This window comes from Melanotaenia boesemani, chromosome 17, assembly GCF_017639745.1.
Source record: "Melanotaenia boesemani isolate fMelBoe1 chromosome 17, fMelBoe1.pri, whole genome shotgun sequence".
Taxonomy (NCBI): Eukaryota; Metazoa; Chordata; class Actinopteri; order Atheriniformes; family Melanotaeniidae; genus Melanotaenia; species Melanotaenia boesemani.
This window is the reverse complement of record NC_055698.1, coordinates 31884463-31910145: the sequence shown is the minus strand read 5'-3', so window position 1 is coordinate 31910145 and position 25683 is coordinate 31884463. Positions and strand designations below refer to the sequence as shown.

General features: G+C 41.1%; 1 protein-coding gene across 1 annotated transcript in view; it reads left to right on the top strand.

The window, feature by feature from the left end:
* The window catches only part of nfatc1 (nuclear factor of activated T cells 1), a 66305-nt gene that overhangs the window by 20141 nt on the left and 20481 nt on the right, over nt 1-25683 (top strand). The window contains exons 7-8 of the mRNA XM_042012551.1: nt 16464-16519; nt 22547-22679. Coding sequence (XP_041868485.1) covers nt 16464-16519; nt 22547-22679 — 189 coding nt within the window. The remainder of the gene's footprint in view (nt 1-16463; nt 16520-22546; nt 22680-25683) is intronic.

The following is a 25683-nucleotide window of genomic DNA, read 5'->3' as shown; positions in this document are numbered from 1 at the left end:
TCCGTCTCACCTCGCTGCTCAGGAGATGTCGGCTCTGATAACTCACTCAGTCCATTTGGGAAATTAGGGTCTTGTTGACCTTCATTCACATGCTTGCTGCATTAATGTTTGGACAGTAATTTATTGCCTGTTAGAGAGGAAAGTGTATTTTTAAATTCTGCCTAATGCAAAGTGAGAGCTTACAGAGCTCATGACTTCACCAAGTTTAACGGTCAGTTTTGGACCCGATCCCAGGTCTCCCCTTTAACCACCTGACTCTATGTGACCATTTTTTTTTTCTTTTTCTTTTAGGAGGGGTGGGGATTAAGGAGTTGTGGCCATCTTGCACTTTAGTTGGATCCCCAAATGAAAAAGTCACACGATACCCATTAAACAGAGAATTTGGACCAAAGAGGCAGATTAGGCCCAAAGTTCACCAACAGTTTGAACTGTTTTCATTTGGAAAACAACCAGCTTCCAAATCTGATGCTGCAGTTTTCTACCGTTTTTAATGGTCAGTCACCAGTGACTTTTAAAGTTTCTTGTATTTTATCATAAAACATAGTATGAGTTTGCTGCCTTTTCCAACTTGACCACTAGATGTCAGTAGTTTCTGCACACTGCTCTTCAATGATTAGAGACCACTTCAGGAAAAATCTCCTGTTGCTCTTCATGTAAAACGAAATAAAAAAAAGTTCATTTATTCATGTACATGTGGGGAAAAGCTGTTTCGCAGCCTGGCCTGAGGGGCTCAGAGAAACCAGCCAGAACTGACTGACTGGTTAAATCTGAGCTTTGCTCTGCAGTCAGTACGAAGGTCTGCTCACTTCTGTTTGCCTCCATTTTGTTAAAGTAACCCTGCTTATTGCTGATTACTAGGGGATTATTTGTCATGTTCTTGGCTTATGATTGAATTGTCCATTTTACGTTAACCTCATAGTTGGGCATGCCATCCTGCCCTTTCCATCAGGGGCTTTCCCCAGCTTTGGTTAATCTAGGAAAGGGCCCAAAATAAAGTCAAATGAAAGTGTTTTGGAGGACCAGCACGGAAAGACAAATTGAACTTTGGCAACTACTTCTACAGAGTTAAGACTTTTCACAATTTTGACATGACACCATCATCCAGCGCACACTCATCAACATGGACCGTCACACGGCAAAGACCTAACACTTCGGGTATTGCCAACGGAGACCTCTACCCGTCATATCTCAGCTCCACAAAGTTCTTGACCTCTGCTCAGTCCAGAAACCCGTGAGTTGGCCGTTAGTTATTCATAAGGAAACATTTTTTTCCACTCTAACGAACTTATTGCAGGGCTTATGTTGTGCCAAGTGGAAAGCATTGGAAATTCAAATGACCTCAAACATGCAACCCTTTGCTACACATGCATGGCCGAGTTAGAAAGAGGATTGCATTAAAAATGTTGGACACTTCTAGGTGACGTTAAATATGGAAAGAACAGGTGCCTCTGCTACATGAAGCTTCTGCTTCTCTTTGAAAGGAGAGCACATCTTTATCTTATTTATTAACATGTCAGCGTTAACCTTCTGCTTACAGTCCTGTTATCCGCTCCAGCATTAACTGTTATAAGTGTTTGGTTGTCTTAATGGGGGATGGTTGATTTTATCATTTTATTTTATAATGGTTTATTCCGTAAAAGACAGAGTCGAGTTCTAGGGCCATTACACCAGATGTGTGCCATTTCCATTCCCAGGAAATTATCTGATAAAATTAGTAAGAAAGATAACTGTTCCTATTATTATTATTTCTTACTAATACACTTTGACCTGAGTACAAATTTATTATAATAATTTAAAAGATTTAATAAAAGATTGCATAGAACCATAAAAGAAATTGTATTTGCCTCCTGTCCAGTCTTTCTATTACACTTTACCATGAAATATAATTAATGAAATCCTAAAGAAATGGTGTTTTCATTGGTGCGTTACCCCATATATATATATATATATATATATATATATATATGTATGTACATGTATATGTACCATGGGAAATCCATAATATTTGAGTTAAAATACATACTTTAGTCTTCCCTGGGTTTTCATTCAGTCTGTTACCATGACATGTTATCCTATCTCAAAAGAAAATTCAACATTTTATGTCATTTTTAAATCAGCTGACTTGTCTAAAGGTCATGTAAAGACATAAAGTTTGTTTGATATTCACTACAGTCATTTATTTATAGATATGTATTTGTTGTAATGGCTGTTTCTGTTTTGCTTTTGATGGCGGTGTTGTGGCTTTCTGCCTCTCCTCATCATGTCTGAAAGCAGCTCTATTTCAGTGAAGGAAATCCTTTGCAGAGGAAAAACCCAACTGAAAGAAACACTTTCACATCTGGGCCTTCTGCTCTGGAAAGCTGCCCGTTCTGCTGCAGCCAGTCTCTCTGTGAAATTCCCTGATCCATCAAAGTCCACTGATGGAAATAGCTGTGTTTTCGTTGAACTATCCCTTCACCTGTCCTTGTTTTCTGGGCTGATTAGTTGGAGCTACAGGAAGATAAAGACACAGCTTTCCACATGTGACCCTGGTAATTTATTTGAACTGTTCTTGGCCTGTAAAACAATCTGAAAAGTGGACTTGGAGATGCCTCTAGACTGTGTCTAAAAGTATGGTTAGAAAACTTCTGACGAGCATCTGTCTTTAAACTCCTGAGTGGAATGATGGTTGTGTAGCATGGGCTCGGTTAGCTTTTGTAGCCGTGGGTTTTGTTTGGAGGGAGGTTTGCTTTTCTTTGGTGGTGCACACGGTCAGTAGGCGTCGGTTTCATTACATTCATAGAACAATGATTTCCACTTGAAGCAGCCCAGCGGTTTGGCTGCCTCCAACCCTTCTGAGAACAACGGCTGTTTTCATAAACAAATCAATTACAGCCAAATAAACAGCAGGGATTATGTTTTCGTCAATTCCAGTTTATGATTCAGAAAAATCCGTCCATTTTGAGGAGCTCCAGAGTTTCACTTGATGAACAGAGGTGAAGCGTCGGGCGCCACTTTCACTGTAAGTGTTGGATGTCTGCATCGCCTTCCACTTTGACCTCTTCTTTGCTAGGCCTATTATATCTGCCTCCTGTCTGAAATTACTAAAATAAATAAAGTACATCTTTACAACTACCAGGGCAGTATGTATAAAGCTGAGACATGTGAGATTACTACAGAAGTGTCAGAATCCCGATATGTGTTACTGCGTCAGAGTAAATAAAAATGTAAATAGTTTGCTCCTTTTAAAAGAAAACCACATTACTTTCAGCGAAAACCAGCATCCCAGTTCATCTATAGATGAGTAAAGTAGTCCTAGTAATTAGTGAAGTAGTCTTAGGGAATGAGTGAAGTAGATCTAGGAATTAATAAAGTAGTCCTAGGAATTTGTGATGTAAATGGTCCGTATTTATATGGCGCTTTACTGTACCTGGAACGATACCCAAGGCACTTTACATTATACATCACATTCACCCATTCACACACACATACTGGTGGCGGAAGCCGCCATGCAAGGCGCTCAACCACGACCCATCAGGAGCAATTAGGTGTTCGGTGTCTTGGCCAAGGACACCTCGACATGAACTCGACATGGCGAGGATCGAACCGGCAACCCTCAGGTTACGAGACGACCGCTCTACCTTGCTGAGCCACGCCGCCCCATGGATGTAGACTAGGAATCAGTAAAGTAGTCCCAGGAATAAGTAAAGTAGACCTAGGATTTAGTACAGTAGACCTAGAAATTAGTAAAGTAGACCTAGGAATTACTAATGCAGTCATAGCAATTACTAAAGCAGTCATAGGAATTAGTAAAAAAAGACCTAGGAATTAGTAAAGTAGTCCTTGGAATAAGTTAAGTAGACCTAGGAATTATTAAACTAATTCCTAGGAATAAGTTAATTAGACCTAGGAATTAGTAAAGTGGACCAAGGAATAAGTGAAGTACACACTAGGAATTAGTGAAGTAGACCTAGGAATCAGTAATGTAGACCTAAGAATTAGTAAAGTAGACCTATGAATTAGTAGTGTAGACCTAGGAATTAGCAAAGTAGTCCCAGGAATTAGTTAATTCGACCTAGGAAATTGTTAAGTAGTTCTTGGAATTACTAAAGCAGACCTAGGAATTAGTGAAGTACACCTAGGAATTGGTAAAGCAGTCATAGGAATTAGTAAATTAATCCCAGGAAAAAGTAAAGTAGACCTAGGAAATTGTAAAGTAGTCCTAGGAATAAGTGAAGTAGACCTCGGAATTAGTAAAGCAGTCCTAAGAATTTGTGAAATAGACCTACAAATTAGCAAAGTAGTCCTTGGAATAAGTAAAGTAAAGTAGACCTAGGAATTAGTGAAGTAGACCTAGGAATAAGTGAAGTAGACCTAGGAATTAGTAAAGTAGACCGAGGAATTAGTGAAGTAGTCCTAGGAATGATTTGTGATTTTGACTGCTAGCTCCCAGAGTTTTTGTCCCGCAGTGATGAGACACATCTCTGGAACCAGCAGAGTCTCTGCTTTCATGTGACACCTTGTCTGTGTGGTTTTGCTTGAAGTGGAGAAATAAGCAGAAGCTCCAAAGTGGACAGAGTTGTTCTTGTGGTTTTCTACATTCCCATAAAACTGTGTGGGGGTTTGAACTGTGTTTGGTTTGGATGCCAATTCTTGGTAGTCTTTTAGCTGAGTATCTCCCTGTCATGTTGCTATGCTACATGTTAGCATTGCTTCTTTCTGGTGTCTGCAAACATCTGCTGGACTGCATGGATCTTATGCAGCCTCCTGTACAGGGGGGTATGTGATGAAGAGGGTAATGCCATTTCCAAAATCCACATGGTTTCAGGATGGAAGACGTTTCAGTCATCACTCGGAGGACAAGGCAGCTCATTCAGTGCGCCACATGGGCCTGGGCTGAGCATGTGTTTATATTTACTGTATGTTATAAGGGCTTGGGTGCATGCCATCCCGCTGTTTCACTCTGGGCACCAAAGTTTTACTCCACCCAACTCCAATTAGGGAGTACAAGGAGCTGTTTGATTCCATTTATAAACACAACTTGACAAATAAGTGAATTGTATATTGTTTGATCCCCTGTGCAGCCATGACTGTACAGCCATGTGTCACTGACAGCTCTGTGTTATGTCTGTCCCGGAAAAGTAATGACTTGTATAGACTTGTATAGTTAACGAAATGTGAATTGTATGACTTCTTAGGAGGCTGGGAAGCCACGGCTGGTGGAGGCTGGGCACTGAGAGTTGTGGAGGGGTACTGGGTTTATATGGTGGCGTGGTTTTGAGGAGAGGTTTTAGGCTGAGTTGTTTAACTGGGATAATATTGGCTGCTGTCCAGCACAGTGGGCCAGGGAGCAAGAAACTATATTGTTCTTGCTGCAAATTGGTGGGAGGGGAGCTGGAGAGGAGTTGCAGCTGAAGTTTTTCATTGGATCGTTGCAGGCGCGAGCAGATGTTGCTCTATAACTCTGGAACATTCTGTGGTTATCAATTATGTGGTACACTTTACAAACAAAGGCATCCCACACATTCAGCTTTTCAAAAGCTCTTGAGAAATTTCCTGGCAATAGGTGGATGGGCACAGAAAACAAACTGCTCCGTCTCATTTTTTAGTTTTTATTTTCCCTGTACGGATGAAAAATGATGTGTGAGTGAATCTGGGAGAGATTAAGAGGGAGATCTGAAACGCATGTTTATCTCCTGTGGGTTGACATCAACTCTGAAGGCTTCCCTTCTGGAGACGATCCTGATGGGATGAGGTGCAGCAGGAAGCAGAAAAAACAAATGAGACGCTCTGCAGATCGTAGTTTCTGTCACAAGAAACAGAAAGTTGTATATGCAGGGCCGGCCCAAGCCTTTTTGGTGCCCCAAACAAAATTTGTTTTAAAGGGTCCCCCGGTAGACCACCTCAGCACCACCAGTGCTTAACTTTTACTGTTGCTTTATTTGTTTATTGTTATTTGCACTTACTTTCATAAAATTGTAAAAAAAAAAAAAAAAACCCTCCCCATCTTAAACTTATATCTAGCTATAGTTATCACTTAACACTCCCCTCCCCACCCCGTACCCCTTTCTCTCTGACACAGACAGAATGCACAACACATATCTCCTTCTTATACACACAGATATAGACAACATTAAACAGATAAAAAAGAAAATAAGAATATTAATATTAAATTTATTTAAAGATAAACATGATTCTGTTTGATTTTTCGTTTCCACAGCACCACACCGTGATATACAAATGGATTTAGTAACTGAGGTCCTACAGAAAGGAATGCATAGGTCATTCTTACTTCTTCTAAAATGACAACAAGAGTTGGTAACTGAAACTGAAAAGAAATAGGTAGAGATGTTGGATGGCAAATCATTTTATAGCATAGTTTAAGGGGGAAGGACCTTGTATGTTTTTCTTATATGATTTACTTTTCTTTAAAGCAGATTTCCTTCAGATTTCCTTTCCTTCAAGTTCAGTAGTAAACCATGGTTTGTCGAGTCTTGCAGGTTTTTTTTGGTACTGTTATTTATGAGAGGAAAACATTGGTCAAAAACAGAATAGAACTTGGCATAAAAATAATCATAAGCTGTATTTACATTCAGCGCCTCATGGACGGTCTCCCAAGACAACTTCGCCAGCACCTCTCTGAAGCTGTTAATATTCTTGTCATTGAACCTTCGAAATAAAAACCTCTTTAGTTCAGACATAGCTGATTTACTGTGCAAAACAGACAATTGAATGACAGGTATATGATGTGAGATGTCAGTGTAAAGAATATCAGATTTTATAACATTAGAAAATGCATTAGTAAAAAATTATCTATCAGCGTAGAGGAGTTACTAGTTATTCTTGCGGGCTTGTTAATTCGAGGACAGAAGTAATTAGAGGAAAATATGTTTGAGAGGTCATTAATATGATGTTTGATCTCCTCATTCAGAAGGTTAATATTAAAATCACCTAGTAAATAAGGTTTATTCTCCTTACCAACATGGTCCAATTATCTCATAAACCCTCTTTAAACTTGCGGATGTCAGTAATTGGAGGTCGATATGTGAACCTACAATAAGCCTTTTTTTAAATTCAGAGCAACAGTTTGCACCTCTGGAAAAACAGCTTCACTGTTACAGTCTTGAAACTTAACTTTAAACTCAGTTCTGTGTTCGAACTCAAAACCTTTTTGACATAAAGAGAGACTCCACTACCTCTACTTCCTCCATCGATTTATTTATTTAAAGACAAAAATAAATCAGGATTAAATTAATTATTCTAGACCTTTTTATCATTTTGAAGCTGCAGTAACTGAAATTCATTATTTATTAGTACATTAGATTGGGCATTACCAGTGGTAAAATTATAACATGAGATAGTTCCCCCTTCAGCATGTAAGCGCTGGGCTTGTTTAGACATAATGAAGAAGACAAACGGCTGCATGATTTACAAAACCTTGGGTAGGTTGAAGAGTAGCTTTTGCTGGTTCAAAAGTTCACAAACAACTGAAGGAAACATTAAATCTTCTTCACTTTTTTTAGGTGGCATTTTAGTAGATTAAAAATGGGAATAAAATATATACAGTGCATAAGAGATAAGCTCAAGATAATCTCGGCCTATAGCCAAGATATCTGTACCTGGTGGTAGCCTGTCAGTATGGAACCTGGACTGGCTTGCAGCTCGGAGGCCTGGGAAAAAAACCTGGTCCTGTAGGCAGACAGTGGCCCTGCTGGTGTCCTTGAGCTCTATTCGAAGCCTGGGCCTGGTGGTAACCTGGAGCCCTGCTGGAAGCTGCGATGGAAGGATAGCTGGTAGCCTGGAGGCCTGGAAAAAGCCTGATCCTGTAGATGGTCTGCTGGTATGCTGGCATCCTGGTGGAAGTCCAGCTCTTCTAAGATGTTTTTTATTCCCCAAGTTGATAAAGAAAAATGTCAAAAGAATGCAAGTAGACAGTCAGTCTGGTACTTTAAGCAGTAGAGGTAGAATATGAACCAGGTTCCAGCTTGGTTTCTTCAGCCTCTGCTGCTTTGGTCGAGTAACGATGACATAAAGACTAAGCAGGACAGGACTGCTTGATAGTTTCATACCCATTTATTTGCATTATCTGTTGTTAGTTTACATCATACTGGTTTCACTTCGGCTCTGGTTTCTAACCTTAATGTGGAAAAATAGTTTTGAATTAATTTGCACTTTTTAATATGTATAGTGATGCATGAGTGTGGCAGAAATTTGGAAGAAAGGTACAAAAGTGTGCAAAAATGCAATCTCCCCCTACAACATAGCTTAAAACTGGGGCCAACTTCTCCATGACTTCTCACTACAGATGCACCGATACCACATCTTTTTAAAACTAGTAAAACTACTTCCTCTGAATTTGCTGATAGGAAGGGCCGGCGTAACTGACGCTGATGAAATGTGCTCTCGTATGGCAAAATGTTGCTCCATTCTCGTCTCTCCTGGACTGACAGAGCCCAATAAGTCTGCAAGCTGACACCGAGACCACTGATTGCTCCTGGTGGGTCATGGTTGAGCGCCTTGCATGGCAGCTTCCGCCATCAGTGTGTGAATGTGTGTGTAAATGGGTGAATGTGACGTACATGTAAAGCGCTTTGGATAAAAGCGCTGTATAAGTACAGACCATTTACTAGACTGTGACACAATTTGTCAGGATGCTTTTGATAACACAGCGGTAAAAGTTCACCAGGGTGGCTGAAGACAGGTGGTTCTTCTTCAGTGTCCTCATGAAGAACAGGCGCTGGTGAGCTTTCTTGTCCAGGCTGGAGGTGTTGGTGTTTCAGGTCAGGTCCTCCAAGATGTGGGTCCCCAGGAACTTGAAGCTGGAGACACGCTCTACGACCTTCCCATTGATACAAATAGGGTCGTGTGTGCCTTTTTCTCTTTACTGAAGTCTACTGGTGTTGAAGAGCAGGTTATTTGCAGTGCACCACGTGGCCAGGTGCTGTACCTCTTCTCTGTAGATAGATAGATAGATAGATAGATAGATAGATAGATAGATAGATAGATAGATAGATAGATAGATACTTTATTGATCCAGAGGGAAATTTAAGGCGGTCTCATCGTTGTTCCGGATGAGACCAATCACCGTGGTGTCATCCGCAAACTTGATGATGGCGTTAGATCCATGCACAGGTCTGCAGTCGTGGGTGAAGAGGGAGAAGAAGAATGGGCTCAGCACACAGCCCTGTGGCACCCCAGTGTCGAGGGGGATGGTGGTGGAGCAGGTGTGGCCTGACCTAACATGCTGTGGTCTGTTGGTCAGGAAGTCCATAATCCAATTGCAGAGGGATATGTCGGTGCCCAGATCTCCAAGTTTAGTGATTAACTTGGAGGGGATGACAGTGCTGAATGCTGAACTGAAGTCAGCAAACAGCAATCGTGCATATGTGTGGCTGTTGTCCAGGTGTGTGAGCACAGAGTACAGCCCTATGGAAATTGCATCATCTATGCTCCTGTGCATCACCTGATCTGAAGGCATTGTTATGGGCCTTCAGCAGGAGCCGCACCTCCTTGTATCATCCATGACTTCAGCTATGTGGCCATCTGCTTCTTTGTCGTGATACTGTCAGTTGTGGTAGTGATATAATCCAGAACAGAGGAAGTATAAGTGTGATATCTTGATATGACATATTGTGTTTTGTTTTTATTATTATTATTATTATTACTGTTATTATTATTTTAAATCAAGATATGTTGATATTTCAAGTACACTTGGGGGTCCTCCTGGTGGCATGGGGGCCCAAAGCAGCCACTTTGCTCATGCCTTGGGCTGGAGCTGAGTGTCTGCTCTAAGGAAGGATGTTTATTTTGATTTTGATGGCATTTCGGGCAGAGGCATGTTTACCACTGTGTTGCATCAACTCTATTTCACAAGTTTTTTGGTTCATTGATCTGTTATTATTTACTTGAATAATGTCTTTAATGTCTTTTGTAATATAAATAAGGTGAAGCAACAAAGCTATAAAAAATTTTCTTGTCTTTTTTTTAAATACTATTTAAAACAAAGATAAAAAAAAAAAAAAGTTTAGGACAATGTAACTAAAACCAGAAATCAATTATTTCCAAATCTGATCAGGTCATATTTTATTCCCAGTAGAAGATAAACAACATATCAGATAATAAAACGAAGACATTTAATCATGTGATAGAAAATATGTGCAGAACGGTGTAAAAAGTAGTTCCAGGGTGATGTTCGGCATGGTGTAAAAAGTAGTTCTAGGGTGATGTTCAGCTTGGTGTAAAAAGTAGTTCCAGGGTGATGTTCAGCTCGGTGTAAAAAGTAGTTCCAGGGTGATGTTCAGCACGATGTAAAAAGTAGTTCCATGGTGATGTTCAGCATGGTGTAAAAAGTAGTTCCAGGGTGATGTTCAGCATGGTGTAAAAAGTAGTTCCAGGGTGATGTTCAGCATGGTGTAAAAAGTAGTTCCATGGTGATGTTCAGCATGGTGTAAAAAGTAGTTCCATGGTGATGTTCAGCATGGTGTAAAAAGTAGTTCCAGGGTGATGTTCAGCATGGTGTAAAAAGTAGTTCCAGGGTGATGTTCAGCATGGTGTAAAAAGTAGTTCCATGGTGATGTTCAGCATGGTGTAAAAAGTAGTTCCAGGGTGATGTTCAGCATGGTGTAAAAAGTAGTTCCAGGGTAATGTTCATCATGGTGTAAAAAGTAGTTCCAGGGTGATGTTCATCATGGTGTAAAAAGTAGTTCCAGGGTGATGTTCAGCACGGTGTAAAAAGTAGTTCCAGGGTGATGTTCAGCATGGTGTAAAAAGTAGTTCCAGGGTGATGTTCAGCACGGTGTAAAAAGTAGTTCCAGGGTGATGTTCGGCACGGTGTAAAAAGTAGTTCCAGGGTGATGTTCAGCACGGTGTAAAAAGTAGTTCCAGGGTGATGTTCAGCACGGTGTAAAAAGTAGTTCCAGGGTGATGTTCAGCACGGTGTAAAAAGTAGTTCCAGGGTGATGTTCGGCACGGTGTAAAAAGTAGTTCCAGGGTGATGTTCAGCATAGTGTAAAAAGTAGTTCCAGGGTGATGTTCAGCATGGTGTAAAAAGTAGTTCCAGGGTGATGTTCAGCATGGTGTAAAAAGTAGTTCCAGGGTGATGTTCAGCACGGTGTAAAAAGTAGTTCCAGGGTGATGTTCAGCATGATGTAAAAAGTAGTTCCAGGGTGATGTTCAGCTTGGTGTAGCATCTTCTTCTTCTAACATGTCTGGGAAGTGAGGAGACCAGTTGCTGGAGTTTTAGGAGAGGAATGTTGTCCCATTCTGGTCTGATGCAGGATTCTAGCTGCTCTACAATCCTGGACCTTGGTTGCTGGATTTCTGTTTCCATGATGCTCCAGATGTTGTGTACTGGTGAAAGGTCTGGACTGCAGGCAGGCCAGTTCAGCAGCCGGACTCTTCTCCTGTGAAGCCATGCTGCTGTGATGGATGCAGGATGTGGTTCAGCATCGTCTTGCTGAAATCTGCAAGGCCTTCCCTGAAAGAGACGTTGTCTGGATGGGAGCAGATGTTGCTCTAAAACCTCCATGTACTTTTCAGCATTGATGGAGCTTCACAGATGTGGAAGCTGCCCACGCCATAGGCACTAATGCAGCCCCATCCCATCAGAGATGCAGCTTTTCACCTGTCCACTGATAACAAGCTGGATGCTCCCTCTCCTCTTTAGTCTGCAGGACACGCCGTCCATGCTTTCCACAAACTAGTTCACATCTTCATCCAGGTTTCCACTTTGCCTCAGACCATTTTAAATGAGCTTTGGTCCAGAGAAGACGGAAGAAGCTGGTTCTGGATCCTGTTCACATCTGGCTTCTTCTCTGCATGATGGAGCTTTAACCTCCATTTGTGGGTTTCAGGGTGAACTGTGTTCACAGACAGTGGTTTCTGGAAGTCTTCCTGAGTCCATGCAGTGGTTTCCAGTAGAGAATCATGTCTGCTTTTAATGCAGAAGATCACCAGCATCCAGCCTTGTCCCATGTACACAGAGATTCCCCCTGATTCTCTGAATTTTCTGATGATGTTCTACACTGTAGATGGAGGATCTTCAAAATCTGAGGAACATTTTTCTGAAATTGTTCCAGTTTTAGATCCAGTTTGTCTCAGATTGGTGAACCTCTGTCCATCTTTTCATCTGAGAGACTCTGCCTCTCTGAAATGCTCCTTTTATACCAGTCATGTTACTGACCTGTTACCAGTTAACCTGGTTAGTTGTCTAATGCTCCTCCAGGTGTTTCTGGTTTGTACCAGGTACATTTCCAGCCTTTTGTTGCTCCTGTTCCAACTTTTTTTCAGCTCTGATTTTCCATCAAATGGTGAAATTTCTCAGTTTCATCATCTGACATGTTGTTTATCTTCTACTGGGAGTAAAATATGTGTTTATCTAAGCATTTATCTGTTTATTTTATTTAGTTTTAAATGGAGCTACCTCCGAACATTAGAACAGAATCTAGTGAACATGCTGTACCTCACCACAGAGTGACGTCCCAGCAGCTGTCGTTTCCTGTCTGACAGGGAGGTTTTCTTTCCACACTGTTTGCAAATCTTAGGTTTGATTCGTAAAACCACATGTGAAATGTGTGTGTGCACCCGACATGTCTGCAGCATGCATTTGCACCAGATTCAGATTATCCTGATGCTTGCAGAGGGCTTGGTTTTACCAGGGTTTGCCTCTGTTATCTTGATTTGTTCATTCATGAAAGAGTGAAGACTGAATCATGCTTATAGCTTGTCTGTAGCTACAGGTATTAGCAGGTGGCTTGTTACATACACCAGCTGTATGATAAAGACAAACATAGCAGCTATCTGCTGTTCTGAATCCTCATGTTTTGCACTTTTGATGCCATCTTCTCTGTGTTTAGAAATGATCTGACAGTGATCTGTGGAGACAAGTTCGAGATGTAGCCGTTAGCCTTTATCATCTTGATCTATGATTGGCTGTCTTTGCCCATCTACTGCAGTCATTTAAAGCATTTTCACAATTACCTGGGACTAATGATTTCATGTTTCTCTAAATTTTAAGCAGCAAAGCATCAATAAAAATGTTTGTGGTTCAATTTTTTCCGTCCCTGATCTGCCCGTCAAAGTGTCCTTGGAATGTTTCTCAGGACGAAACCCAAGGAAATGAGTGTTTGGTGGATTATTTATTTGTTGTAATGATGCTTCCTGGTTATAAATCTTATACCGTTGGAAAGTCTTTTTATTTCCTTTCTAAATGTAAAAGCATTTTTGGGATGAGCAGCAAAGTCGAATATGTGGGTTGTGCCCATGAGAAAATATGTTAAATCTGCCAAACAGCTGATTCTGCTGTTGATTTAAGTTAGGTTTAGTTTACGTTTAAGGTCTCTTAAGTTGTTTTTAAGGTTTTAAATTGATTTTGGTCATTTTATAAGCTCTTGACTGTCGATGTTTTGGCCTAAGTTGTGGTGAATTTATAGATATATGTTTTTAAATGATTTGTTTTATTGTTCAGCACTTTGGTCAACATTTTTTATTTAAAAACCTAAATAAATAATTTGGATTGGATGATTGGAGACTGAAAAAAAACAACATACTGGTAATTTAACAATTTCTTCATTTAATAAACAAACAAACAAACAGACAGGGGCCAGTGTTGTACACAAACGAGTTTAGATCAGAAGATACATGTTTACAAATAAAGAACGTGAACTCGTTTAGAGGTGAGATCTGTTAACATTTTCACGGCACTACATCTTCTACATTACCCACGATGCATTGTGCACCCTAGCATAACAACCCTGCCACGCTCTGCCGCAGCAGTACCACCAGAAACGAGGGGGCAGTGTTGAGCAGTACAGCTGACATGTGACCCGAGAAGAAGAAGCTGTGATGTATTTAATGTTCATACAGACCACCGCCGTCTACTGTGCTGCCTTTTTTTAAATGTTTTTTTATGAGAATGAACATCATCACAATCTCCTAGAATGTTTGTTATTGTCTGAAACTGACGTCACAACTCTGAACTCTGCACTGCCCTCTGGTGGATGGATTGGCTAACAACCATGTAAGGTGAGCACGGAAGTTTCGTTTGAAACAGACGTACCTATTTACGTACGCAAAGGGAGCATAAATGGACCTTTACGGTGAAACAGGTTATTCAGACAAATAAAACAAAAAAAATACAATTTCTGTTCTCTGTCCACACATCTGTTCCACATGCAGATCTTTTTGTGTGGTATAATTTAAGCTCTAGTATAACTGATTTAACTGCAAGACACAACAAGTCAAGTAGAGAACCGTTGGCCGTGCTGTCCTACAAATCTTCACTGAAAACCTGTAGAAGACATTTCACAGCCTGTCTCTGCTTAAACTTGGTCTTACCAGTTTCAGATCCAGATCCAGATCCAGGCCCAATCCGGATCAGTAAAACATGGAGGGTTTGGAGCAGCTGTCTACTGACTGCTGCAGCAGGTGCTGCTAAACGAGCACCTGATTGTCATACCTGGGGTACCAGGAGGTCAAATCATGTAGGAGAATCAACTGTTTGGCATTATCAAAGAAGTTTTTCATCCCACATACTCAACTGTGCTGCTCATTCCACAAATCCAGTTTCCTTAAAGGGTAAATATACAGACTTTCCTACAATATAACATTTTTTTTTTTACCAAGAAGCATTGTTACAACAAATAAATAACCCACCAAAAACTAATTTACCAAGGTTTTGTGCTAAGTTTATTTACCATGTATACAGTAGCAGAAATGTGAGCTATAAATGCTACAACTGATCCCACAGATCAATAAAACCATTTGATTCATGTGCAGCTATATAGGCCATACTCCACCCTGATATTTAGTTTCAGTCTGAAATCTTCTTACATTTGCTGTTTTTATGTTTTATGTGGAAAAAGAACTTAATCCATCCATTTTCATGCCACTTATCTGGGGTCGGATCGCGGGGGCAGCTGCCTAAGCAGGGAAACCCAGACTTCCCTCTCTCCGGCCACATTCTGGAGAGATCCCGGGGCGTTCCCAGGCCAGCCGAGAGATGTAGTCCGTCCAGCGTGTCCTGGGTCTTCCCCAGGGTCTCCTCCTGGTAGGACATGCCGGAACACCTCACCAGGGAGGCGTCCAGGAGGCATCCTAACCAGATGCCCGAGCCACCTCATCTGGCTCCTCTCGATGTGGAGGAGCAGCGACTCTACTCTGAGCCCCTCCCGGATCACTGAGCTTCTCACCCTATCTCTAAGGGAGAGCCCGGCCACCCTGCGGAGAAAACTCATTTCAGTCACTTGTATTCACGATCTTGTTCTTTCGGTCACTACCTACAGCTCGTGATCATAGGTGAGGGTAGGAACGTAGATCGACTGGTAAATCGAGAGCTTTGCCTTTTGGCTCAGCTCCTTCTTCACCACGACAGACCGATGCAGAGTCTGCATCACTGCAGACTCTGCACCGATCCGCCTGTTGGTCTCCCGCTCCATCCTTCCCTCACTCGTGAACAAGACCGCAAGATACGTGAACTCCTCCACTTGGGGCAGGACCCTATCGCAGACCCGGAGAGAGCACTCCACCCTTTTCCGGCTGAGGACCATGGTCTCGGACTTGGAGGTGCTGATTCTCATCCCAGCCGCTTCACACTTGGCTGCGAATCACTGCAGTGAGAGCTGAAGATCACGGCCCGAAGAAGCCAACAGAACCACATCATCCTCAAAGAGCAGAGACCCAATTCTGAGGCCACCGAACCGGATCCCCTCAACACCTCGGCTGCGCCTAGAAATTCTGTCCATAAAAGTTATGAACAGAATCAGTGACAAAAGGCAGCCTTGGCGGAGTCCAGCCCTCACCGGAAACAAATTAATACTTAAAAAGGACACTTCTGTTTCCTATCAACACTCAAAACTAAACTTTTATTTTCATGAAACTTGGCTTCAGCTTCACCTTTTTTACAGTATTTTAATGAATCGTTAGGCTCCTCTTAACAAGTCAGGGCTTAGATCTGCTTTAACAGACTTTCAAATCAAACTTCTTTCTCAACTCCTACAGCGCCTCGTTTTATTGTCTGATGGAAAAACCCCTTTATGTGGCAACAATGAGGAAGAAAAATACCATTTTGCAATCATTATATGGGAATAACAGTGATTCCTTCGGGAGCACCAGACGTAGTTGGTCTGAAAGCTGAGTCGAGTTTCCAGCCGCTGCGCGTTAACGAGCCAACCAGCTGCTCGAGCATGTCGGGATTCCACACAGCGATGAAGTCAAGCTTCATCTCATCCACCAAAGACATTGCTCATCCCTGTGGAATGACGGGAGCCTTTTCAGGATTGCATGAGTTTTTCTTTTTGTCTCTCCCAGGTTTGTCCGACTGAAGCGATGAGCTCATGAGCTGCATTCAGACGTCGTGACGTTTGCGATTCTCTCGGCTCTCTGTGGCTGTTTTATAGAGCTCTGATGTAACAGACGATGTCGTGTCTTCCTCTCTGTGGAATTGTTTTCTGATCTGTCATTTTCTCCTTTTGGATTTTTCCTTTTAGATGGTCACCACCTCTGGGAGACGGAGGCCAAGGTCGAGAGAGACGCCTCCAAGCATGTAAGTGTTACTTGTATGAAACAGCTGTTCAGTTTCAGCTTCACGTTTCTAAACCAAACTGATGTCTTAATCAGAACTGAGAGACATTTGGGGAGATTTGACCCCTTTTAGGTCAAGTCCACATTATTACACCTGGTAAAACGATACAGAACCAGCAGCTGTTCAGGATGTTAACACCGTCACACCTGGATTTATTTCCAGTTAAATAAAAACTAAATAAATACAGGAAAAGTGAAAATAATTCAAAAGACTGGAATAAAAACAGAAATAGAAAGATAATAAAGTAAATCACTAATAAATGAACAAATAAAAGAATGAATATATAAATTTAAAAAGTAAAAGATAATTATGTATATAAAAAATAATAAATTAATTTAATATATAAACTATTAATTTATAAATATATAAATAAACAAATTAATAAATTAATTATGTATATCAGGGGTGGCCAACGTCGGTCCTCAAGAGCCACAATGCTGCAGGTTTTCCATGCATTCCTGCACACACACCTGACTCAAATTAAATGGATCCAACAGCCTATAAGGATCTGCACAATGACTCATTAGTTTAAGTCAGGTGTGTCAGTGCAGGGATGCATGGAAAACCTGCAGGATTGTGGCTCTTGAGGACCGATGTTGGCCACCCCTGATGTATATAAATAACAAAATAAATAGATAAATAAATTAATTAAAATAAAGAAATTAAATGAAAAAAATACTGGATTCACATCATGCTTTGCTTTTTTAAAACAAAGACCTGCATAAATCTAAATCTAAATATAGAAATTATTTCTTTGGTTAAAGAATAATCACAGAAAACATGGCCAGAGACGTGTCGCTGGGAACAGTGGGAACGTTGGGAACAGTGGGAAGGATTAAAAAGACTCATTAAAGATCTTTCAAGTCAGAGTAGAAAAAATAACATTAAATGAATAAAAACTCAAAGCAACATTGACTGAAATTAGAAAAATGTCCAATAAAAGGAATGAAAAGCAAATGGCGAGCAGCAGGAGTCGGTGTTTGTGAGCAGCTGAGGGAAATCCAGAAAAGTCAAACGTCAACCACCACCAAGAGCTAACGGAGGAAAAACCAGGATACAGTGGAGCAGGAAGCTTTTAAATCACCAATCTGATTGGACATGAGGCCAAAGCTGCTTCCGGTCCAATGAAGCTTAGAGCAGATTTCCTCCATCACTGATGGTCTGGGGTTGATGTCAACCAGTAAAGGACCAGATGGAGGTCATTACCTCCCAAAGAGGACACTCGGAGCAAAAAGAGTTGAAATGGACAGCAAGCAGTCTTGATCTCAATCAGAGCTCAGATTTCTGGAGGAAACCATGACCGTAATCCTTCCTGCTTTTCAAACATGGCTGCTCTGGGCTTCCGTACGTCCTTCAAGCGTGGTGGTTCCATAGTTTTGCCTGTGGTTGTATGTTTGTATTAAGTATGAAGCTGAAGCCAATCTGCTGTAAGCTTGGCTTGAAACCAGAAACAGGAACAGCATCAAAAGGTGTGAGGCCTGCAGACCGTTTGGTTTTAATTAATGTCTCCAAACCACCACCACGTTTTCTTAAGATACATTAACCACTGTTGTAAAAGCTGCAGAGCTTTAGTTCCTCTCACAACTGTGATGCTTCTGTCTGGTTTTCTGAGCCGGGGGAGAGGCCGTGTCATGTTTGAAACTTGTGGAAGAGGTGTTCAGAAGTTCAGCTTCAGCCTGTGGGAGTTGGCTCTCCCTCCAGCTGAAAGCGAGACGTGGTCTGGGAGATAGATGAGGGGATTAGAGGTGTCTGCATGTGAGGCCCTGCACCTGCTCCCAGTTTCACAGCAACTGCTGGGACACATCTGGGACCTCCCTCCCCGCTCGGCCCAGTCTGCTGGATCGCTCCCATTTTAAACACAGACGCCACCTCGGTTAGTTTTAACCTCCACAACACGGGCCAGGCCGCAGATTCCTGATACCTTACTGCCTCCGTCACCTGCACGAGCTGACCTTCCAGAGGAGCAGAGATCTGGAAGACGAGGCATGATTTCATTTTTGTGTTTGGGATTATTTACAGTTCGGCTCAGATTGCTCGTATAAACTGAGATGGATGGTGCTGAAGTTTTCACTTTGGGAGCGAAAAAAATGCTCCGTCTCATACTTCCATATGTTTGGAAGGAATCAATTTCACCGGGTTACACAAGTCTGAGCTGCTGTTGGTGGGTTGTTAAACTGAGCAAGTCCATCCTTACTGCTTCCACAGGGATTAAGATCAGCCGGCGCTGCTAATCAGTGCACTGATTAACTGATCATCACCAATCTGAGCTGCCCTTAGAGAAGCAACTCTTTATACTTTATAACTATTAATCTGTGAAAGATAAGGTCATTTCCAAACTAACTTATTAATAAATTACCAAAAACAGTTTTTAATTTTTTACATAAAAGCATTAATGACAAACATTAATCACGGGGCACCATCAAGAAGAATCTCTTGGAAGCTAATAACAAAATATTTATCAGTCTTTAGGGTCTGAGTGGGTCAGTTTGGGGAGGGTTATAAGGTCATTTCCAAACTATTTGGAGTCCATCATTCTGCGCAGAGAAGGAAAACATTCAAGACATCTTCCAATCTTCCCAGGCCTGGATGTCCCAGCAAGTTCAGCCCAAAATCTGACCATCCAAGTGCTACATCTCAGACTCTCCAGGCCTCAGCTAGCATGTTAAATGTTAGCTTATGACAGTCTAATTAGAAAAAGATGGAACGGGTATGGCTTACATTACAGTCATTTATAGCAGATGCTTTTATCCAAAGCGACTTCCAGTGGTTAGGCAGTAGTGTGAAGGGTCTTGCCTAAGGACCCAACTGGATGGTGTTAATATTCGTCCTCTGAAGGAATCAAACTCTGGTTTCCTGCGTGGGAGAATGATGCTCTGCCAGCTGAGTTATCCAGCTATCAGCCTTGTGTTGAAAGGGGCAGGAGAAAGCCTCTTCTGTCAAAATGAACATGTCAGCATGGCTGAGGTTGACAAAGCTGCATCTGAACCAACCACAAGATTTCTGGAACAATGTCCTGGACAGGCCAGACCAAAGTGGTCAGCACGGAGGTGGAGGGATGGTGATCTGGGCTTGGTCTGCAGCTACAAGACCTGGACACCTTGCAGTCATGGAGATAGAAACAAATGTTTGGCCCAAATGTGGTCCACATCTGCCGTTTTGTTTGGCCCATATTTGGCCTTGACTCACAGCACTGACACCATGGAGTGCGGCTGCCAGAACTTAACCACATGACCACCACATGCTTTACGTATGAACGGGTCATTAATTCCTCCTGAGCTTGGACAGCAGCCTGTAGTCCTGGTGTCGTGGCTGAAAGGGGAAAGTTCATTACATAGCCTGCTGTACCTTTTACAGCTGGTAAAGCTATTTTACACCTGCTGTGGCATCATTTATTAACCAGGTGGCCAAGACATAACCTTAATGTCTTAATAAAACTAATTCTAATAAAAAGTTTAATTATTAAAGACCAAATTCAGCAGGTGGATTTGAAAGTCACGGGTGACGTGAAAATTTATGGAGCGGTTGAGGGACCAGATGTTCAAAATCACCAGCAGCAGAATTAAATCCGAGGGAAATTATAACTTTTTCAATTTCTTATTAATCTTAAAATAAAAAATGCTTTATAATTTACCGAAAGTTATTTAAATCTTTGAGAAAAAAATGACTGTAGTTTTATTATTGTACTTAAATGAACTGAACAGCATAAAAACATCAAAGACGCTGATAAACGTTTCCATTCAGTAAGAGTTTTCCTCAGTGTTCGTACGAAGAGTTTACACAATCTTTGTAAAAGTTTCGTCGGTAGGATTTGAGAACAGGTTTGTTCGTAAGAATGGTTGGTGAATGAGGACCAATGATCCCAAACACGTCTACAACAGAAAGACGTGATCCAGTCAAAGTCCAGATACTGTGGTGGGACCTTCAGAGAGCTGCAGAAACCAAAGCTGCAAACCTCCTGAGCTAGATGCAGTCACAGATCTGTTTCTAGAGTTTATACCAGCTGATTCTCTGAAGCACCGAAGGGTCAGCAATGAAGAAAAAACATCTCATTTGGCTCCACTTGGCTTTACAACTGATGTCATGCAACATGTCTGCTCTAATCTTAACAGAAACTGCTGTAGACAGACGACCCCTCTCTAAGACTACTGAGCAGCACCTCTAACACATCCAGTCATGTATGTTCATCCACAGAAACGTGTAGGGCTGATTTATCCAGAGGCTAAACCCAGGAACGTGGTCCCTCCTGGCCTTCGTCTCCGCAGGAAGCTCTGCTGGGGAAATAAACTATCCGGACACTCCCAAGTTCAGCGGGTTCACATCAATTGAGTTATTCACTGAGCAAACAACCAGACTTCTCTATAACCTGACTTCATGGTCTCTTAGAGGCTCTTTCATTTGAAATAACAACCAGATTTTGAGATTTTATTCACCACTCCCCAGTTTAACACTACAGATTTCACGATGCTGCAATTTAGTCATTAAAACTTCCCTGATCCCTCCATCCTCACCAAGCAGACAGAAAAATGACTGAATGAGTTTAAGAAAGCAAATGATCAACTGAAAGGAACTTAGAGTAACAGAAACAATAGTTCTTCACATTAATTTAGAAAAATCTCAGATTACTGCAGATGATTTGATTTATTGCTTACATTAGTTCCTGGAAAGTCTTTCTTTGTCCATTAATGATAAATATTTAGATTTTTTCCATTAAAATAATCCCCTCATGCCTTTAAATGACTAATGACTCTACATTTTCTTATCAGGGTCCAGATTTACTAAACTGGACAAAAACTATTTAATTGTAAACTGGGTTTTAGTCCTGCTGCTGCATCTCTGCATCCTCGTCAGTTAGCAGTGTTAGAACTGTCTGCTTTCAGATAATGAAAGGAAATCTGGGTAACAACTTCCCAGCTACACAAGTTAAGGTACAGATCCATTAAAATAAATTCAGTTCAGTTCACAACAGTTATCTCAAGGTACCTTTACACATAGTTCAGTTATAATCCAATTAAAACAAACCCAGGAAATTATTCACATCAATCCAGTTTATAAATGTGTTCATATAAACCAGTTCATTAAAAAATGACCAGTGAAGGAAACCACTGGATTGGATCAGATCATCTCTTTGATTCAGTCCTCCACCCTGAGCTGCATGAGGTGACAGTGGAGAGGAAAACCTCCATCAGGACCAGAACCATGAAGGAAAACCTCCATCAGGACCAGAACCATGAAGGAAAACCTCCATCAGGACCAGAACCAGGAAGGAAAACCTCCATCAGGACCAGAACCATGAAGGAAAACCTCCATCAGGACCAGAACCATGAAGGAAAACCTCCATCAGGACCAGAACCATGAAGGAAAACCTCCATCAGGACCAGAACCATGAAGGAAAACCTCCATCAGGACCAGGAACCGATTTGGTGTTGCTGACGTTGGTTCCTCCTGGTTACAGATTTCTGGTTAAATTTATATTCAAGTAAATGTACATGACTGGAAAATATCTATATCTACATATCTACATACCATAAAAATGAGGGCACGTTTTTTTTTTATTTATTTTTTTATTATTTTCAAACAGTCTGCACTGTAAAGCTTATACATTTTTGGCTCTGGATAGAAAACTCTGATAAGAACACATGGATCAGATCCATCCCAACAGTAGGCCATGACTCTTTAACCTTTTTACTATGGAATGGGCTTTCTGTCATATGAAGACCAACAGGCCCCGCCCCTGCCTCTGCCACTTTATCTTCAGCAGAAGAAGAATTTCACTTCAGAACCTCTTTATTTTATTCAGTTTCTTTTTTTTTTTTTCAGATGGTTTTTCCTTATAAAAATCTTTATGTCGTTTGAGTTGACGAAACAAAATATGTGAATAAGAGATGAAACTGAGCGAAGAGAACAAACAGCTGAATAAGTTTACAGTTCAACCGTGCAGGAAATTCTTCTTGTACTGGTATTAAATTGACTTCTTTTTCTGTGTTGCAGAATTCGCTTCTAGTTGAAATCCCTCCGTACAGAAACCAAAGACTGTCCACTCCCGTCCATGTCAACTTCTACGTCTGCAACGGGAAGAGGAAAAGAAGCCAGTACCAGCGCTTCACCTACGTCCCCGCCAGCGGTAAACCACCTGCTTTTACTCTTAGAGATTTACATTCACAAAGAAAAATCATACTTTCAGTAGATAGTTTGGAGATATTGATTGAGAAGTCCCAAAAATCTATTGGGATGCTTTTATTTAATTGAAATATCAATAAAATATATCATTAATTCTATTCAGAAACAGAAAAATAAAGAAATTAAGCTTAAATACTCATTTATTCTACATGTCTGACTTTAAACAAATAGCAGCAATCATCATCATCATCATCATCATCATCATCATCATCATCTTTATTTGTCAGACTCAAGGTCCATAAAAAATAAACTGTTGACAGGATAAATGTGTGTGTGTGTATATATATATATATATATATATATATATATACATATTCACACTGGTTTGTTTACATTAATGTTTGGACGGAGAGGAAAGCTATTAGCAAAACAAGAAAAACACCAAGAAATGTAAAACATCTCAAGTTAGATCAAATTATATATTTGAGCTGATATATAAATTTAGTAAATAATAAAGTTATAAACATTTATTTTTATCAAAATGTAGCAAAAGTATTAACAAAACAACCAGTTTTCACCATATGATTAAAAAAATTTAATTAGTTTTAGTTCCTTTCTGCTAAAACACTGGTTCCCAACCTGAGGTCCGGGACCCCCAAGGCAGTCCCCCAGAGAGCACAGGGGTAATTTAATTAACTTAATTTAACTTTGGTCTTATGGAAGGACAGGACTACATTATTTATGGTGAGAATCTCATTTCTGAAAGCATAAAACCGAGTATAGTTTCACCATGGGGTGGAACATGGGGTTCATGGCTTTTAGTATATGCATGAACGGGTTCCTGAGGAAAGCGGGTTGGGAACTACGGCACTAGACGACAGAGCCGACGTCACAGGTTGGACAGCTCCAGGGTGTGTTGGTGTTGGTCCTCCTGTCCACCAGAAGGCAGCACTTCAATCTACTTTTGGTGGATTTTGGTCACTCCCACAACTTCTCCTCTCTGCAACTAAATTTGTCAGACAATCCTCTGATTGGTTGATGTGGAGTATTTTTCCACCAATAGGAATGAAGTTATAATGGCTCTTAGTGTTTACTTCTTCTTGCTTGCAGAACTTTCCTTAGAATCGGCTGATAAACGTGACGGTAATACACTCTACGTTTTCATCCTAACTCTGGTTTTATTTTGTTTATCACCACAATTTAAAAAATGGCATATTGTCATGGTGCATGGATGATGAGGACCCATGCAAGGTGAAGAGGCAGGAAGCAGGCAGGTTTAAAGGTTATGGGATAATACCTGCAGGTAACAGGGATGGACATCCTAAACAGAGACATGGACTAACACAAAGACGACGCTGGGGAAACAACAGCGATCTGGCAGTGAACAGAAACTAGGAGGTAATTATACAGTCAGGAGAACAAAGCTAAGGGGAAGCGAAGGTAGTAAACAGGACGTAAAAAAAATGTAATATACAAGGGGATGAACTACACAATACAACAGGAAACCAGGACAGCAAATTAGGCGACAGAAAAACATACATGCACCTGATACACATCTGAACGAGCGATAACAGTATGTACATGAGACCTTATAGTAAACACTGGACCATGAAAGGTCCCTCTGTGGATCAGTCCAATATCTGATCAATGAATCACATCGATATTGAAGCCGATACCGAAATCGAATCAAATTGGTCCCAACTTCACTTAGAACTTTGTTAAAATTTGACATCCATTGACCCCAAAGAGCTGCCACCATCCGCCCTGTTAACCTCCGACCTCTGCTGGGTTTTCCCATCCTGTTGTCAGCTGGTGCTTCCCTCCTCTCTGCTCTTTGTCTTTCATATTCCAGACTAATTAGAAACATTTTCACCAGGATTCAACATCTGAAGACCAGAACAAACAGTTTGTGTTCAGCTTGTCTGGTGGTTTGCTTGGGAGGAACAAAGCAGTGCTGTTATTCCTCCATTGTAAAAAAGAAATCCATAAAATCTGTTCTTTTCCATACCTGAAGCTGCACGAAGGCTCAGCGAACAGGCGGGCGGGCTCGCGGGGTGGGGAAAGGGCCATGGGAAAGTCATGTTATTTGAATAGAGAACCTTTGCCAAGCTAAATATAAACACTGACCCGCCAATTGAAAAGTGAAAACCGCTGCTAATTGAACTCCAGCCTTGGAGTGAATATCCAGTGGGTGGTTCAAAGCTGTGATTCAGCTGAAGAGGGCCCAGCCTAGAGCGTGGGCGGCGGAGCGCCCACTGTGAAAGTGGAGCATTGTCCTCGGGATGCAGAGTGTGAGGGAGGGGACAGACCGGGTCTTCTGATGGGACGAGCGTTGCCTGGGCAACAAGCCCAACAGTATCAGGAATTTGAAGAAAAGGAGAAACTGAGTCAGAAAGTTTAACACAAGCAAAGACTGAGAAAAATCTCTTTCTGAATATTAAACCAGCCTCAGGCTTCATTAAAAGAAATGAAGATGCAGTGAGGTCTAATTAGCTTGCAGGGCAGAAGCAAGCAGATGTAGTGAAGGTGGTGCGGAGAAGTGGTAGCACTGATGATGAAGATGAAGATGCAGGATGCAGTTATTAGTTCTGGGCCATACTGCAAATTCTGGTATCAATTCAATCCAGGGAAAGTATCACCAGTTCCAATACAGACATCTGTCCTGGGAATTTATCATGTAATGATTTTCCTTTTAAATATTGATCATTATTATGATTGTAATCAAACACAGAACAAAGATTTTTGTCACTTTTTATTATTAACAAACTGAATGGCTTTTTTTTTCTTTATAAACAATATAAAAAAAATAACAATCTAACAAAATAACTTTATTGTTCTCTTTTATCACACAATTCAGTCCAAATTAGATAAAAATCTACTGTTGGTTGGCTCCCACTCACGTCTTTTGGCATTTTGCCCCCAAAGCCATCTGCAAGACAAATCTCTGACTCATCATGCTGGTACTGAACGATACTACCGATACTAGCCTTGGTATCGATACTATCGAT